Source organism: Trichoderma breve, chromosome 6 (assembly GCF_028502605.1).
Source record: "Trichoderma breve strain T069 chromosome 6, whole genome shotgun sequence".
Lineage (NCBI taxonomy): Eukaryota > Fungi > Ascomycota > Sordariomycetes > Hypocreales > Hypocreaceae > Trichoderma > Trichoderma breve.
The window spans coordinates 2094478-2111145 of record NC_079237.1 but is presented as its reverse complement, the minus strand read 5'-3'; the positions used below and the strand labels follow the sequence as shown (position 1 = coordinate 2111145).

At 50.4% G+C, this 16668-nt stretch overlaps 4 protein-coding genes across 4 annotated transcripts; all 4 read right to left on the bottom strand.

Annotated features, from left to right (window-relative positions):
• Positions 1-707: 707 nt before the first annotated feature.
• T069G_09579 (glutamate/Leucine/Phenylalanine/Valine dehydrogenase domain-containing protein) lies at positions 708-2367 on the bottom strand (the record flags this gene model as incomplete). Its single annotated transcript, XM_056176789.1, has 5 exons — positions 708-1483; positions 1560-1820; positions 1898-1947; positions 2014-2239; positions 2322-2367. 5 exons carry the CDS (start codon positions 2365-2367, stop codon positions 708-710), a joined length of 1359 nt encoding a protein of 452 aa, XP_056025267.1.
• Positions 2368-4554: 2187 nt separating this feature from the next.
• On the bottom strand, positions 4555-8003 carry T069G_09578 (DNA polymerase family B domain-containing protein; the record flags this gene model as incomplete). Its single annotated transcript, XM_056176788.1, has 3 exons — positions 4555-5296; positions 5364-7177; positions 7245-8003. The coding sequence occupies 3 exons, from the start codon at positions 8001-8003 to the stop codon at positions 4555-4557; spliced, it is 3315 nt and encodes a 1104-aa protein (XP_056025266.1).
• Positions 8004-9724: 1721 nt separating this feature from the next.
• On the bottom strand, positions 9725-11375 carry T069G_09577 (rhomboid family domain-containing protein; the record flags this gene model as incomplete). The annotated part of the gene is made up of 4 exons (XM_056176787.1): positions 9725-9769; positions 9828-10033; positions 10100-10768; positions 10832-11375. 4 exons carry the CDS (start codon positions 11373-11375, stop codon positions 9725-9727), a joined length of 1464 nt encoding a protein of 487 aa, XP_056025265.1.
• A 1758-nt stretch (positions 11376-13133) lies between these two features.
• On the bottom strand, positions 13134-13676 carry T069G_09576 (uncharacterized protein; the record flags this gene model as incomplete). The annotated part of the gene is made up of 1 exon (XM_056176786.1): positions 13134-13676. The coding sequence occupies one exon, from the start codon at positions 13674-13676 to the stop codon at positions 13134-13136; it is 543 nt and encodes a 180-aa protein (XP_056025264.1).
• Positions 13677-16668: the final 2992 nt, after the last annotated feature.

Sequence of the window (16668 nt, the reverse complement as noted above, 5' to 3'; positions counted from 1 at the left end):
ATTACCCTTTATGAAGAGTGCCAAGCGGAGGTCAGAAAAAGCGAGACCGTAGAGTAAATAAGTAGATACATCCAGTAATATAAGCACTTCATCAACTTATTGAGTAGTGCTTTTGTAGAGGAACCTACCTACTAATATTTAACTAATATACGAATTTTACTACAAAAGTATAACAACAGTTGCTAGAGAAATCTAAATATAATAGCAGTTACGAGAGAAACATAAATATAATAGCAGTTACTAAAGAAATATAAATATAGTAGTGACTAGTAGTTACTAGGGAAATGTAGATATAGTAGTAGTTATTAGGGAAATGTAGATATAGCAGCTACTTCCCCTGTAGGCGTATAATCTAACTACTGGGGGTTTGAATTCTTCTTGGCCTCGGTTTTTCTGTCATCCGCTTGAGTGCCCAAGAATTATGACCAGCCAGCCATGGTATATGTGATTCATACACGCGTTGTCACCGCCGCAGAATATTGGTTATAACGGATATCTTTTAAACTATCACTAACATCTTCGCTATGATGGATATCTCAACTACCGCTTGATATCAACAATGCCGTACAATCCATCCCATACATAAAAAAAACACCCAATGGTAACCACCAGTCCCAAAACGCCAAACGTCACTTTTTCTAATCCATTACTTGAATCAAAAAAGAAAAAAAAAATTCATCGGAGGAGAAAAATTCGTGAAGAGCCGCTTAAGCCCACCAGTCACCCTGGTCGTGCATGGCCTCAGCGACCTTGACGAAGCCAGCAATGTTGCTGCCGGCAACCAAGCTGGGCAGCTCGCCCTCCTTGGCAGGGACGTACTTCTGAGCCGTCTCGAGACCGGCGAGGAAGGCGTTCTTCATGATGTCCTTGAGCTTGTCATCAACCTCCTTCTCAGTCCAGGTAAGGCGCTGGCTGTTCTGCGCCATCTCCAGCCCAGACACGGCGACACCACCGCAGTTGGCGGCCTTTCCGGGAGCATACCAAACGGCAGCCTGGCCCTTGTCCTTCCTCTGGGCCTCGAACAAGTCGATGGCCTCCTGGGTGCAACCCATGTTGGATCCCTCAGCGACAACCAAGACGCCGCCAGCGACGAGGGCCTCAGCCTCAGCCTTGTTGATCTCGTTCTGAGTCGCCGAGGGCAGCGCAATGTCCACTTTGCCAACGTGGATCCAAGGTCTGGCGCCGTGGTAGTACTTGAACTTGTCGCCGTACTGGAAGTCCGTCAGGGGTCGTCGCTGGGCCTTGAGAGCGGCGATCTCGTTGATGTGCTCCGGCGTGAAGGATCCGCTGTCGGGGGCGACGAGCGCGCCGTTGGAGTCTGACAGCGAGACGACGGTGGCGCCGAGCTCGATGCACTTGAGGGCTGCGTACTGGGCGACGTTGCCGGAACCGGAGATGGCGACACGCTTGCCGGCGAGAGAGCCCTTGCCGGCGTGCTGGAGCATGTGCTCGACGTAGTAGACGAGGCCGTAGCCGGTAGCCTCTATTTTCAAAATCTCGTCAGCAACACAGATCTTTCTCGCTCTCTTCTCCTGTATTGGAGGTAAGAAGAAACTCACCAGGTCGAATCAAACTGCCAGCCCAGCTCAGGCCCTTTCCGGTCAGGACACCCTCAAACTTGTTTCTCGCCTGGCGGTAGGCTCCAAACATGTATCCAATCTCGCGGCCAGAGACACCGATATCGCCAGCGGGAACGTCGGTATCGGCGCCAATGTGTCGAGACAGCTCGCGCATAAAGGCCTGGCAGAAACGGCGAATCTCGTTGTCGGACTTGCCCTTGGGGTCGAAATCGGCACCACCTTTGCCACCACCCATGGAGACTGAATTGGATTCATGATTAGCTTTGATTCATCTCTCTGCTTGCTGGTGTATCACCGGGAAAGATAGTTCTGCTTACGGCCGGTCAGAGCATTCTTGAAGATCTGCTCAAATCCAAGAAACTTGAGACTATAGCCTCTTTGTCAGCTCACATGTTCTCGTCTAAAAACAAGACAAGAAGAAAAGCAGACTTACATGGACAGGTTGACGGTAGGGTGAAATCGAAGACCGCCCTTGTATGGGCCGAGGGCAGAGTTGAACTGCACACGGTATCCTCGGTTGACGCGGAGCTGGCCCTTGTCGTCCCCCCAGGTGACGCGGAACTGGATAACTCGCTCGGGAATGGCGGCGACCTGCAGAGCGGTGCGGTATTCGGGGTGTTCCTTGAAGAGGCTGCTGTCTTCGAGGGTGCTGGCCAGCTCTGTAGTGGGATGCGTTAGTCTCGTATAAAAGACTCGACTTGTTGCTGCATCGAGTTTTGCTATTCACGGAGGAAAACTCACCCTTGTAGGCCTGCTCGAATTCGGGCTCGGAAGGAAGGTTAGACATTTTGATGTGAGTGTGTGTGTGTATCGGCGTCGGTTGTTGGTATGGAGTTGATGTGGCGAGTCTATATATTCTGTGTCGCGTGCTTCAAAGCCTCTCTAAGAACAATATCTATAGCAAGAGTTGCAAGACCCGGTAATCAAGAAATAAAAAAAGAGAGAGAAAAGCCAAACATCTCTACCGCGGGAACCAAGCTGCTCTTATATAGATTGTTATCTTCGCCTCCCTCCCAAAAGCCAAGACCCAAAAGTTTCGCCATCTCGGCCAAACTCAATGGCCAAGAAACCCATCATCGCGCTTTCCCCCCATCCCCGACGCACCCCCATGGCACGTTACGTCTCGCTCAAACAAAAAAAAAATATTAGAAAGCCACAGGCTGGCGCTCCGATAGTCGCTCAGATGGGCTTGCTTAGGTAGATGAGATTAGATTGCGAGAGGCGAAGGGGGGGCGTCAATCTATGACGCTGCTCGACAAACACCATAAAAAGGAAGAAAAAACACCCGAGATCTTTTCTCAACACGGTAAAACAGGCAGAAGAGGGAATCATCAATAATCGCTCACGGGGAAATAAGAAGAATACGCCCCACGCCCCCAAAAAGCGCCATTTAATCCAAAAGGGCTGAATATCCCGTCTCATAATGAGCGACTCGCCCGATGTATGGTACAGTAGTGTCGGCAATATCAACTGGAATCACTAACACGGGTGTGTAAGGAGATTGATTCACGCTCCTATCAAATCAATAAAGTAAAGCATATCGATAATGAAATACAACCAACCAAAGCGAATCAAGACAAAGCGTCAAGGAATCGACTATCATCTCCAGCTATCAATCCCTATCCGAGCGACCTCGCCGTTCTTGATTGGCCGCCGCCGCGCTGCCCGTTTGAAGATTCAATTGCGTCGCCGCATCGCCGCCGTCCAATCGTAGACTTTGGCTAAGATCCAAGCCCGCCGTTACCGGCATGCGGGAAGCAACGCGGAGCTAAAAAAGCGACAGGCGATTGATGCAGCCGAGACTAGTTGATGCAAGGGTAGCGATTGGCTTGGGAAGTGCGGTTTGACATGTGCTCAGTCAGTCTTGCAAGACATTTTGATGATACGAATAAGAGCCTACACAGATGTTTACACGTGTAATATCTTCAAGGACTTTCTTATCTCTATATAACACAAAATATTCGGGAAGCAAACAAGATTGAGCAACGCATGGCACCAATCCACAAAAGCCCAATAAGCCCAACCAAAACGCCTCTATCAAGGGCAACACAAGATTGAAAAATATTTAGATAGTATTCAAGTCCCCATAATTTAGACATTGCCTGCTTCACACCACCATTCCTACAATATAACATACAATACCACCGAACCCAGCCATTGTGCCTATTTATCATGCAGCAGTGCACAATAAAGCGGCATTAGTCAGTCACCACTGTCAATCTCAGTCCTCGTACAAATCAATTCAAATCAATCAAATCTCCCCGTTCCGATTTCTCCCTACACCCACCAAACCCATCACCTCCAAAAAACGCCCTGCGGTATCGGAGCTCACCATCAACTCATACAACCCAGATCACAATCTGACAACGCCAAGCACACTTTCTCAGCTCTAGTCGGCCCTCCTAGTCTCGGGGCGACTACCCGCAACAATGAATTGCCTGCATGGATTGCCGTTGTCTCAAGCCGCGGCCTCGGAATAACTAGGCTCTGCACTCCCTCTCACCGACCGTATATACGCTGCTCTCTCGGCGATGGCAGGAACCCCATTTCTTTTTGTTTTTGGTTTTGCAATTGAATTGTGCAATGCTAATACTTGGACGTAACTGACTCTATCTTCCTGATGATACGCTGTCCCGACAAATCAACTTGCGATATACATGATCCATAGTCGTACATCTTCCCTCCACATTACTGACGCAAAACGGCATTGCAGAATCATGAAAGCAGTAATGGCGATTTCATGAACCCCCACGCACATTAGTCCATACATAGACATACACATACGAGTACGCATGCTTCGCACTCACTCCAGAAAACGCCATCCAATGATGGATACATACAAATACAGCCATTCTGCTGTCGGGCCCTTTTCGTCTGACCCCCAAAAAACCCTGAAAAATAAATAAAGCAAAACAAGGGGTTGCATCATCGTGCAGTTCCCCACCTATACCCCCCGTGCCCCCATTCAAGCCTCTCACCAGATGGCGGCTTGGTCTGCATCAAATCTGGAGAGCTCCTTGCCTGCGTCCTCCAGATCCTTCTTGGCCTTCATTCGCATGTAAAAGATGGGGCAGTCCTTGCTGCTGCAAATGACTTCACAGTGCATGCTACCCTGGCATCTTTGGCATTGAGTCCACAGCCGTCCGAATCGCACCTCAAGGTCCGATACTCGGTCCAGCGTCTTGTTGTACAGCTCTCCCACGCGAGGCGCGCAGTCGCTGCATACCGCCCCGGCGCTCTCGTGCTTGCCCGTGAGCGGCTTCTTGCATCCCATGCACGTCTGCGTCTTCTTGGCAAACTTCATCAGGCCACCCACCGTGGGGGCCGCCACCGAGATGGTACGCGTGTGGTCTCCCGTCAGCAGAGATTTGGCCTTTGTCTCGCCTAGGATGGGCTCAAAGATTCGTCCGAGTGGCTTCGCTAGCTGGTTGTCCAGGTAGTACTTGGTGTCGATCGGCACGTTGTTCTCCAGCACGTAGATTGGATCCTCCGACTTTTCAAAGTTTTTGGCTCCCGCCGCTCCCCTTACCATGACATACGCCACTCGATCGCCAAGACCAGGCGCCGAGCCGGCATCGCGCTTCTTCATCCTTTGTGCGAGTTCAACGTGGGCTTGCTTGGCTGCGTAGTCTTCCTTGGTCAGGGCCTTTGTGATGACCAGTTTTGACATGTCAACCTTGTTCTGTAGCAGATCTGCAATTGTGCCTTTGACGTAGCTGATTTTGATAAAAGACATTAGCCATTCTGCCTTCTCAACCATACAATAACATCTGCTTTACTTACTCTTGTGCACCCTGGACGTCTCGGTCGATGAGAATCATTCGCAAGACCTTTTCAATGACAGTCTGTGCCAGCAGGCAGTTGTCACGCCGCACCGTTTCGAGACCCTTGGTGTCCATCTTGTCGTATTTCTCCGTCTTTGTCCAGTAGAGCCCAGCATATCGTTTCTTGTTGATGAGGAGATATGGAAAGTAGACCTTTTCGAATTCCAGCTTGATGGGCTTCAAGAACTTGGCCGACACGAACTTAGAGGCTTCCTCACCGAGCTTCATCGCCTCTGCGAGATCCTTGGTTCCAAACTTTACCATGACGGAATCCGTATCACCGTAAATGACCTGAGCATCGTGGGTGTAGCCGTTTGCAATGGTGTACTTCATCTCCACCTCCTTCTTCGTCTTCTCAATCATCTGACGGCCGAAACTGGTAGTACTACTTGCAATCGCAAGACAAGGTAGCTTTCCTGTCGTTGCACCCGTCAAACCGTAGACAGAGTTGGCGCTGACTTTCAGCGCCAGCTGTCTACCGTTCAGCACGGCCTTCTTGAAGGGATCCGTCTCTTGGGCTAGCTCTCGCTTCGCCTGCTTTCTGGCTGATAGCAATTCTTCTAGAATCTGGGCGAGTAGACCCTTGCGCTTCGTGGCCGTCACGAAGGAGTCTCCATTGGGGGTGACGATGTAGTCGACGTCTTTTTGTAGCTTGAATTTCTCGACATCTCCGGGTCTTAACAAGGTCGTGTAGCATAGGTTGTGTGCTTGAATGATACTCGGATACAGGGAAGCAAAATCAAGAGTCGCAATGGGTACGTCGTAGTATCCTCGCGTCGGCTCAATAACTGTAGCACCTTCGTATTGATCCTCTGTGCCTTGAGGAGCGATGTTGGGGATGACTAGCTTCTGTTCCAGTGCTTTACGGAAAAGCTGACTGACGAACTTGATCTGCTGTCCACGCGAAAGCAGAAAGTTGAAAGGAACGCCCGTGACTCTAGCCATTTCGGTATAGTTTTCTAGACATGACAATTTATCCATCAGTCTTTGGGGGAGATAGGCATCCTTCAAACAGTAGAGCGCCAGACGGCGTCGTGATTCCGGCGTTCCGTTGAATAGCTCCGTAATCATGGTGTGGTGCACATCTTCCTTTTGCTCGCCTAAGAACTGGGAGCAAACAGAGTTCAGCGTGTAACTTCGCAGGTGATGATCGCGCTGGACTAGCTGCAGCATGTCGAGCTGTAATCTACCATTGGTATTTGTGGCCTTGGTGTCACGGTTTCCGATTTGTTTACTTGAAAAGTTCGTTTCCTTGACTTTGGATGGCTTGCTAGGAATACGAGACCAGTACTCAAAGCCTTGCACCTTGAGGTGCTTCGCACGATCAAGAAGGTAGGGAAAATCAAAGTTGGAGGTGTTGTATCCGATGATGATGTCTGGGTCGACCCTGATGAGGAATTGTTGCCACTCGTGAAGCATCTGCTCCTCTTTCTCATAATCTAGAATTTGTGTCGCAACAATGGAGCTGGTGGTGTCTAGACAAAAGACGTTTCGGATAAAAGGCTTCTTCTCTCCATATTTGGTGACAACGTTTGCAATTTGGATGACGGGGTCGACGTTGGCCTCAGGAAAGATTCCCTTGCGTCCAGCGCACTCGATATCGAAGGAAAGGATACGTAGGGGGGCCATCTTGGCCCAATCTCCTTCTGGCTTGTGGGCTATGAGATTCATGTAGTTGACTTCGGCTTCGATCTGGCAATTGGACTGGCGGCTGTGTTCTGGTATCATTTTGTAGCTGCCGGCAGGAGCTTCCACCCACGACATGCCTTGAATCTAGCTCGCAGCCTGTTAGCCAAATGTCACAACAGCAGGAAAATCAAGGGTACAGTAAAGCCATTACCTTGCAATCCACCATGAATCGGAGAACGTATTGGATGTTGTCATATGTTCTCAGGCCTCCATCCAGAGCTCCCCACATGCCTTTCCAGTTTGCAAGGCCCTTTTCTATTGTCGATCGCACCGTGTTGATAAACTTTGGATCGGTGACGGTGATTTTGAGATAGGGGCTTTGTACGTTGCCCTGGTAGTGGTAGATGTCTTCTCTCATGGCTAAGCTCACTGAATGAATCGCAGGTTGGTGCTGGGCAACCTGTGTCTCGAGATAAGCCTTATACAGCGCGCAGTCCTTTTGCTGGAAGGACAGAGGAGCGGCCACGTAGAGGTAGTGCTTGAAGTCTGTGACATGCAGCATAACTGAGTAGCCCTCGGCAGTCACGCCAAAGAGCTTCACGGCAACCTTTCCGCCGTTTATGGTACCCTCTTCGGCCTCGATGGACTGGAAGCAGATGCTGTCCCGGTCCGGGACGAATTCCGTGACCGGCGGCCGATCCCATGCCTGGTCCTTTTCTGTATTGTTCTGCTTGCGTTCCGATATATCCTGGCTAAGCTTTTCGAGAACTTCGGATTCGAAAACGCTCTTTGTCTGGCTAGACCCCAGCTTGGCTCCGGGCCCCTTTTGTGAGCTAATAAAGCGAGGTATCGGTGCAGGCTCGTCGATTTCAGTCTTCCGCTTCTTGGCGGATTGTGGTGATGAGGGGATGTTCTGGCGAGTGCGGGACTCGCCCAGCACTCGCTTCTGAGGAACGACTGTGGCAGCCATGGTCCTTTTGTGATGCTTCTTGATAGGAATTAAACAAACCGAGGCCGGCTGTAGCTTTTCGTGGGGGGATTCCAACAATGCTGTGGCGAATTGTTGGTCCCTGGAGGAAAAGGCGAGTTTCCGGCTGTCACGATATTTCCAGCAATACGCGCCTCCCGGACCGTGACGTGACGAGACCCACCTGTTGTTTAATGGGTTCGCACGTGAGTTGGCGTTCTCTTGCTGTTGTGTTACCTAAGCAAGAGTACAAGGGTACATGTGTCGAGCGGGGTTGCAATTCTCTGGGGTACTCCTGAGCTAGCCGTCTCTAACGAAGCTCCAGGAAATGGAGGCAAAAGAAGATTCCACACAGAAGACGCCACCACGGGAATCTCCCTTTGCGGTCCGTTGATTTTAGAACGATCTTGATCTATTGCTAGCTAGCCAGGGGCAAACAAAGAAGTACGGTGGTTCTCATTTAGCAGTACAGCTACTTGTTCAGGAGTCACAACTATGACAAATCTATGAAACCTAGCAGGCATAACAGCCCGTTCCTCTGGTACAGAGTGTATTGAGAGTCAAACAGCTTGAATCATCGCAAGTGGTGTTCATCGTCTTCAATAGCCAGCGCCTGCCTCACGCTATGATGCTCAATCAACAAGATCAAAAGACTTACCGGTGAACCGAGACATCATCTGTTCCAATTGACGTGCCGTAGGATATCCTATAGCTTCAGTTAGCCGGCAGGTCTTCCCAGAAACAACAATTATTCTAGAAGAAAGAGGTGGAGCTTGGTATCAGAGGCGTATTCTTGTTGCTCAACATATGTCCCTTGCGGGATCATTCAGTTAAGCCATGCATTGAAGAACATTCATCATGAAGAGAGGCGAGGGGGTGGTTAGGGCTCCTTGCCCATTCTTATCGTACCTTTGTTGTCGAACACGTCTGTTCTCGCTTGATGCGTGCTCTGCTTATTGCCATTTAGTAAAGTCGTGTTCAGCTCTGCTCTTCTGGAAGTGCTCGTCGTGTGTTGTCGTTGAGACAAGGGCCATATGAGCTCGTATGTGTGAAGATTTGCAGAAGAAACGGTCAGACCTCGAGAATAAAGTAAGGGAGAAAGGGAAGATTCCGGAATGGCAAAAGATATTTACCCGTGGGCGAATTACTCATACAGGCAGATGCAACATCAACAGCGTCGTCACGCCTCGATTCTCTTAGGTAACTAGTCGCGTGACTTGCCGCCTGGCAAACAGCTGTCTTGCATAAATACCTCTTTACGGCTGCTCTAGTACGCTCAATGCCAAGATGTGACGCAAATGTGGCCAGATGCTTCAGTCACCCTGCAGAGTTGTAACCTCTAAAATACAAAAATAAAAGCAAAAGGCCTTCTCCTCTCCCCTGGTCCCACTCCCATGCAGTCACTCTTCGAGATGTAGACAGTCTAATCCTGAGACAATAACAATCATCGTCTATATACAAACTGTGAGATGGGTTTGTTTTCGCCCCATTATGAGATCATCCCTTTTTCTTTCCGTTGTCTTATGAGTGTGTAACCGTAGCCTCTTCCACGACCTTGAACGCCAGCGCTGTATAAATAATGTAAAGAATTGATCCTCTCACTCTGTTCTCTTCCTTCTTCTGCACACATCTCATGAGGCGCAAAGATGAAATTTGGACGTCGGCAAATACTCGGTTCTCTACCTCTTTTTGTTTCGTCTAGAAATTTCACACCTTTTAAACCTTTACTGTACCTTGATGGTTCCGAGATCGCACCATCCATTGACAGGCTGGAGCATGTTAGCTTATCGCTTATCCTTGGAAAAGTGACAGGGGGTGCAAACTCACGAGACAACTAAGATACTTGCACCAGCTGCAAGTATTGCCAACCTTGTAAAAGTTGTTGATCAAAACAACAAAGACGACGATGATAACCACAAGAGCGGCCGCTCGAACAAGCCACCAGACCCACCACAAAGGTTTCCGTCCCTTAAAAAAGCCAACTGGGTTTTTGTAAAAGGGAACAGAGCCCGGCTCCGCCGCACCAGGCACGGCTGAGTAAAACGGATCCGGACCAATTCTCCTTCGCAGAGAGTTAGGAGAGTGTAGGACGCAGATACCCAAGACAAGGCCCATCAAGAACCCTCCAATGTGAGAAAAGTTGTCGAGACCAGGCAGCAACCCGAGAACAAAAGATATAACCATGTCGATGATAATGAACAGCAGATCCTTGACCGGGCTTCGTCGCTCCTTCCACGAATATAAAAGGTCGAGCAGAGTAAGAGCAATAATTCCGAAAAGAGAGCCAGACGCTCCAGTAGAAGCAATACCGGGGGCGGCATAATTTCCTCCCATGACGAAACCAAAGATGCCGGCGCTCATATATACGAGGAAAAATCGAATCGACCCAATTGCCATCTCCATTTCTTTGCCGATGGTGAGTTGCATAAGAAGGTTGAAGCCGATATGAATAAGCCCGGCGTGCATGAAAATCGGAATGATGAAGCGCCACCACTGATTGGGACTCGGGGACTGGTGCTCGTTGCCATCGAAAAGAGGATTCGGGACGTCACCGCCGAAGCCGCACAGTTCCGAGAGTGGGCAGAATTGCGTAGTCTTGGTGGCGTTTGGGCAGAGGAACAGCACGGGGATCGTGGAGCCTTGGACTTCCTTGATATTGTGCATACAAGGCGGGAAACGGGCGCCCATGTTGATGAGGACCTGTGTCGACGGCCCGATCATTGGGTTGAACTGGGGCTTGATCATGATGGGAGAGCCTGTCAAAAGACCTGCAAGATATCATGGTTAGAGCCGGTGTAGCAAATTGGAACTAGATGGTCGTGTGCGCTTACCATTCCGCACAATCTCGGCGATGAAGACGCCAACTTGCGCAATCGAGAAGATGTAGACCAACCAGGGGATGCGCTTCCTATTGGAACCAAACATGCCCAGCTCGCCTACCCGAACCTTGCCTCTCTTGTCACGCCTCTGATTTGACTGTCCAGCCGGCGCGTCGTAAATGTGGTCAGTAGCCTCGGGAGACTTGCTCGTGTGGTCCTGCAACGGGATATTCTCCGTCCTTGAGCCATAGTAGCCCGTGTCCTGGTGGTAGAATCCCTGCTGAGAGATGTCGCTGCTGCTCGCGCCGCCCGGCCCTGAGTTCGAATTCGTTGGGTATGCGTGATCGTCGAATACGGTATCAAACGGCGACGCACCTGTTTGGGGCTGGTGGTTCGGAGCGCCATATGGGCTCCCATAGTGAGCATCCGAATAGCCAGAGTTGTAGGCTTGCGGAAGCTCTGAATCTGACGGCGCGTGCGTACTGTCGTAGTAAGGGGCTGTAGGGTGGTTTGGAGGCTGCTGATTGCCGCCATAGTAGTAACTGTTGGCAGCCATGGCGAAAGAGCTGTCCAGCGGGCTCTGACGCCACGCGGAGGAGAAGAAGCGATGGAATTGAGGAGAAGCGAAGCGACGCCAAGGACAAGATCAAGTGACTGTCTGTGATTGTCCTCAGAAGCGGTAAATCGTTAAAGGAGTGAGTTGCAGCAGGTTCAGCGAGCGGACGGATGCGTCGAAGATGAGGATGGTACGAGGTATGAGGTATGTAGGAGGGCAGGAGAAAAGCGGCTCCAAATACTTTAGTAGTATGCCTTGCTTTGATGTTTGCCAGGCGATTACGTAGTGGATACGATGTGCGATGTACTGGTATTCCGTCGGCAGCGATTCGTACCAGGTCTACGGAGCTCAGACGCTGCAGAGGCCCCTGTCGGCCTGTGCGCATGCAATGATTTGATGGATCAGGCCGTTAAATTGCCACTGACACAGGCTTGCCGGTGTTTCAGGCCTCGAATCGCGGCGGGGCGTCTATAAGATGCAGACAAGATGAAACAAATAAAAGACTGGCAGAGGCTCGTCGTAAAGAGAGAAAAGAAACAAAAGGGCGACCAAGGAAAGGCAAGCAGCAGCTGATGCGTATTTCCTTATAAATAACCTTGAACCTCCCATCAACTAACCTCCGATCGAAAAATCCTACGGCAGTGGCATGCACAGCACGCTGACGTGGGTGGGCCCAGGGGGCTGGGCTGTGCTGAGCTGGAACTTGGCGTCGATCAGCCAGAAAATGACTGGATTGCTGTGGCGGGCTTTGCTATTTTGGCCTGATTGTCCAGCTTGTTGCCCTTAACAGTGCTCTTAGCCGCACATCCTTTGACGGGATGGATGGACTTTGACGCCTTTTTCGCACCATGGCTGCTCATTCCGTCAGGTCTCACCAAAGCAGGGACAAGTCATCGGTAACAAATCAGCTGGTGCACACTTTGGGCATGAACAGAGCTCTATCGAAACATCGATCCGGAATCGTACAAGCAAATCGCACGAGGCTAATCAGGACCTTCTGTGCCTTTTACTAGGACACCCGTTGACGACAAGTAGGTGGCTCAGACTGCATTAGTACTACTGAGATACGAGCAGCACAGTTGGTGCTGCTAAATCGCCCAGCTCTATCAAGTGATATTCGACCGCGACGCCACAGTGCAAGGCGTTGCTACAGTACATACTTACGTCTTCTAGGCTGTAATAATGGGCCTCCGATTGATGTTATATTTAGCAACCTCACACAGTCAATATCCCAACGACTACGTAAACTTTGATCATCGAAACCGGGTGTGAAGGGCAGTTCTTTAAGAATCTGCAACTATAGCTATATTTTCTTAGGATTCACTGCCATGACTACTACTTAGTATGCTCGTCTGGTATTTGGTATCATCACTACCATCAAATTTTTGATGGGAGCTGCTGGATATCAAAATTGGGGTGCTAAATGATAGGCACTTCCTATCTTAAGCTTCAAATACCCTGTCCTATGCTATCTCCCCTTGCCAAATGCCCTTTTTTGCTCAAGAAGAGATGAGTAATTATTATTTTTACTTCCTTTTACCCCTCATAGCTTTTCGGTGACCTCGCACCCATCGCACCCACTGCACCTTTTGAGTAACGAGACCCCTCATCGTCGTCATATCTGAGCCGCCGTATTTGGTACATACCTACATTATACACAATATATCATACAATCATGCCACCCTACTAGTACAAAATCGTTATAGAAAGATGCTGCATTGCATCGACATCATCACCCAGATGCTGTAGACCCCGGGACTATTTCTTCTTCTCGCTCTGCGACTCGGCCAAAGTAGAATCGTCCTTGTTCGCCTTGCCTCTCCAGTTGCCGCTCCACACGTCGGCAATCTGGTCAAAAATGATATCGCTCATGCCCTTGCCCTCTCGAAAGCTCTGCTTGTGCTCCTCAGCCCTCTTCTCTTTCCAGTCTTCTCCCTCGCCGCCCATCCAGATGTCCTTGAGCCGGCTTTTGCCATCCGACTCGGATGCTTTCTTCGCGGCCTCTCTCTCCCTCTGTTCCTTCAATAGCTGCTGGGTCCTCTTTGCGCCTTCTGGTAGCCCCGTGTCGAATATTGAGCCCACGCGGCTTCCCATTCGTGCGTATATAGATTGGCCGGTGTACTCGTAGGCAAGTTGGTTTGTGCAGAGTGAGAATGCTCCCACCAGAACGAACATTCGGATGTCGGCTTTTCTGGGGGGCAGCAGCATAGCTAATGGAGTAATTATTGCTCCTGCAAGCGCTGAGTTGTGTATGAATTCATTTCGAGGCGGCAGCGGCGGGTTCTCGGGCTGTGCTGCCATCTTGCAATTTGCTAGAGTGTATTGGAGAGACCGACAAAGGGTGCGTTTATGTGGTGTTGGACTATCGATAGACCATTCGTCTAGTCGTGTGCTGTTTAAGAAATTGGATAGCCTCGAATGCGCAACACAGCTGGATGGAGTCGTAGAAGGAAGTAATCGCGATGGTCAATTGAAGTTCTCGAATTCAAGCCGAGTGCTCGAATCATCACAACTTTTCTGCGGGCCAGTGGCTGGATGTAGCCAATCAGATGACTTCCGCCGGCTACCTGTGGTGATACTACAAACACGCCGGCTTTCCCACCATTTGGTGCCTCTTTATAAATGTACCAATATTCATATTTCGGAAAATAAACCAAACACCCTTGCAGAACTAAGCTACCTGTCTGAGCTAGCAAGTCATTGATCGTACAATGCCTCGATTCTGCAGACTATCACCACACGGCACCAGCTAAAAGTAGGGCGGAACAGTTCTCAATCGGTAAGTCGCCCTACGAGCTCAATACTACCCTAAAGCTATTAATACTGCAAAATTTTGTGTCCCGGAAAGCCAGAGTAGAGAATGGAGCCAGATAGCAAATTGACCGTGATTCTACAGGGAAAATCGGTGATGGGGTCTTTATCTATCTATAATTAGAACAATGACATCCATAGTGTCACTGCCAGCCGGGCAATTAGAGAATTGCTGTGTTTAAATGGGCTCTAGAGAGTCGAACCCTGTACTGACGAAGATCCTGAGCGTACAGGAGGGTCACATGTGTCTAAAGACAGAGTTTCCCTTCATCGGGCTTGCGAATAAAACCCCGAATGAGTTTCAGATCACAATGCTACTTTCATACCTAGGCAGGCATGTCTTTTGTGTTTCCTCCTTATTTAAGAGCACTTTGATTCACCAAGGCATCTCCATCGACTACATGTGCTTATTTTCTGAAGAATGAATTGAGGCATATCAAGCAATAGTGACGGATGCAAACGTTGCGTACGAAATAGTTCCATAACCACGTCTCTGACGGACTCGGATCAAATTATACCGGAGATGATGTCCGAGAGCATCGGCTACGACAGCTTGGGCTGACCGCAACAAGCTGGCTGGCCCCAAAGGGACTGAAGCGGCCACCTGCAGCAGGTACATGCATACGGAGCAGAGCCGGAACGTACAGGTAGTGCATCCTACAGCGACAAGCTCCGGCAAGCTGCATGCAAAGAGGAGGTGAGCGAAAGAGGGGGGAATGCGTGAGCTTTTCGGTGCAACTTGGTGATGTATCGGCACAGACAAGCGGTACCTTTAATTTTAGCACTGGCAGAAGTACTAAGGCATTTGCACAGGTATAAAACAGTACAGAAGCAGATACGGGTGTCATTGCCGTTACCAACTTGAACCTGGATGAACCTCAACTGCAGTCATGTGGCGGCAGCGACACGTGGATCGTCAATCTTGCCTTGTCGCATGCTCCATCGATGCGTTGGTGCAAGTCCATGGACAGGCAAGAGATCAGATTGACAGCAGCAGCCAAAAAAGTGCCGCTAGAGTGCGGTTTGGACCAAATAGAGGCGCCTAGCGGGATCTTTGGAGGGCAGCGTGCGTCTGAAATGGGCGATTCGGGGCCTTCCGCCGCGAGCTAAAGTGCGACTATACGTGTGCCGAGTTGGTGCGAGGTGACTTGAACTTTGGTAGCGCGGGTTAGGCGATGTAGAAGGGGAAAGAGGAAAGATGCAGGTCGGCGGCATGGCAATAAAGGCGTCAGTTGACTTTCATTCATTGAGGGCATCCCCACCATCCCAACGGTAGATGCTGGTACAAGACGGCGAACAAGGGAGTACAAGAGGACAGCCGCGTCAAGTCCCCATTGGTAACGTATGATGGCAGTGGCCCATCTGACATCTTGTTCCTTGTCAAACTCTATGTTGGACTGCCTTTGCTCACTGACGGTCCGTATTACCTAGTACGTGTGGTGGCTCTCTTGTCTCATATGGGCTCGACATCGTGGAGACATCCGTTGGCGGCACTTTGACATCCATGGCCATTTATCCGCCTGTCAGGCAAGTACAACGAGTAGGTAGGTAGCCGGCTAGTATTGCTACCTGGGTCGGTGGCGCGATGGCGTCTCCCGGAAGTGTCGAAGAGACCCCGGTGATACCTGCATGCCGTCAACTGCCACTCAGAAGTGCACGCAACGCAATGCACGTCCTCCACCGCCCCAACAAGCTCATCGCCAGTTCATCCTGGCGGGCGTTGCCACGATGCATCGAGTCCATTGCATGCACATTAACGCACCTGTCACCGGCTGTCGCCCAAGTACCGTGTACCTAGTACCTGTCCTAGTACCTGTCCTACTACCTGTTTGGTACCAACTGCCAGAGACCCAACGGCTTCCATGTCGATATATGGCTACCAACGGCCACTACGGGACTGGTTAGGCTGGGTCCGGTAGCATTTATTTCCTTGTATTCCCACCGCGCCGTACGTACTGTACACCGCATTGTACTCCATACATGTAATCAACAGCCTACCGAAGCAGCCCTGTCTGGGCTATGGGGGACCTGCATGACGGCGGCGGCATGTGCATACACGGTTCCATGTTGTCAGCGACTCTGCGTCTGCGTTTGCGTCTGCGTCTGCCTCTACGTCTGTGTTTGTGTCTGTCTGCGGCTCCAGCATGAATTGGCCGGTGGACCTGGTGATTTGGCGCATTCGAGCCGTCCAAGGCTGCCCCAGTATGCCCTGCCCTGCCCTGTACGAGTACTGCTTGCTCTCTCATAGGTACTCGTACACTAGTCGCCTCGTTGTTACCTCTTGGCCTGTTGTCTTGTTATATTTCCCATGTTTCCCCTCTCTCATGCACGTCTGTCTCACCTCCTCCGCCAGGCTCTGGCTCTGCGCTGTACGAGTACGGGCACCAGGATCGAGGATCGAGACACTTGTACTTGTACATGGAAGCTCTTGTACCTGAGGTGTATCACAATAGCGGCATCCGTTGTCTCGCCTCGACTCCAC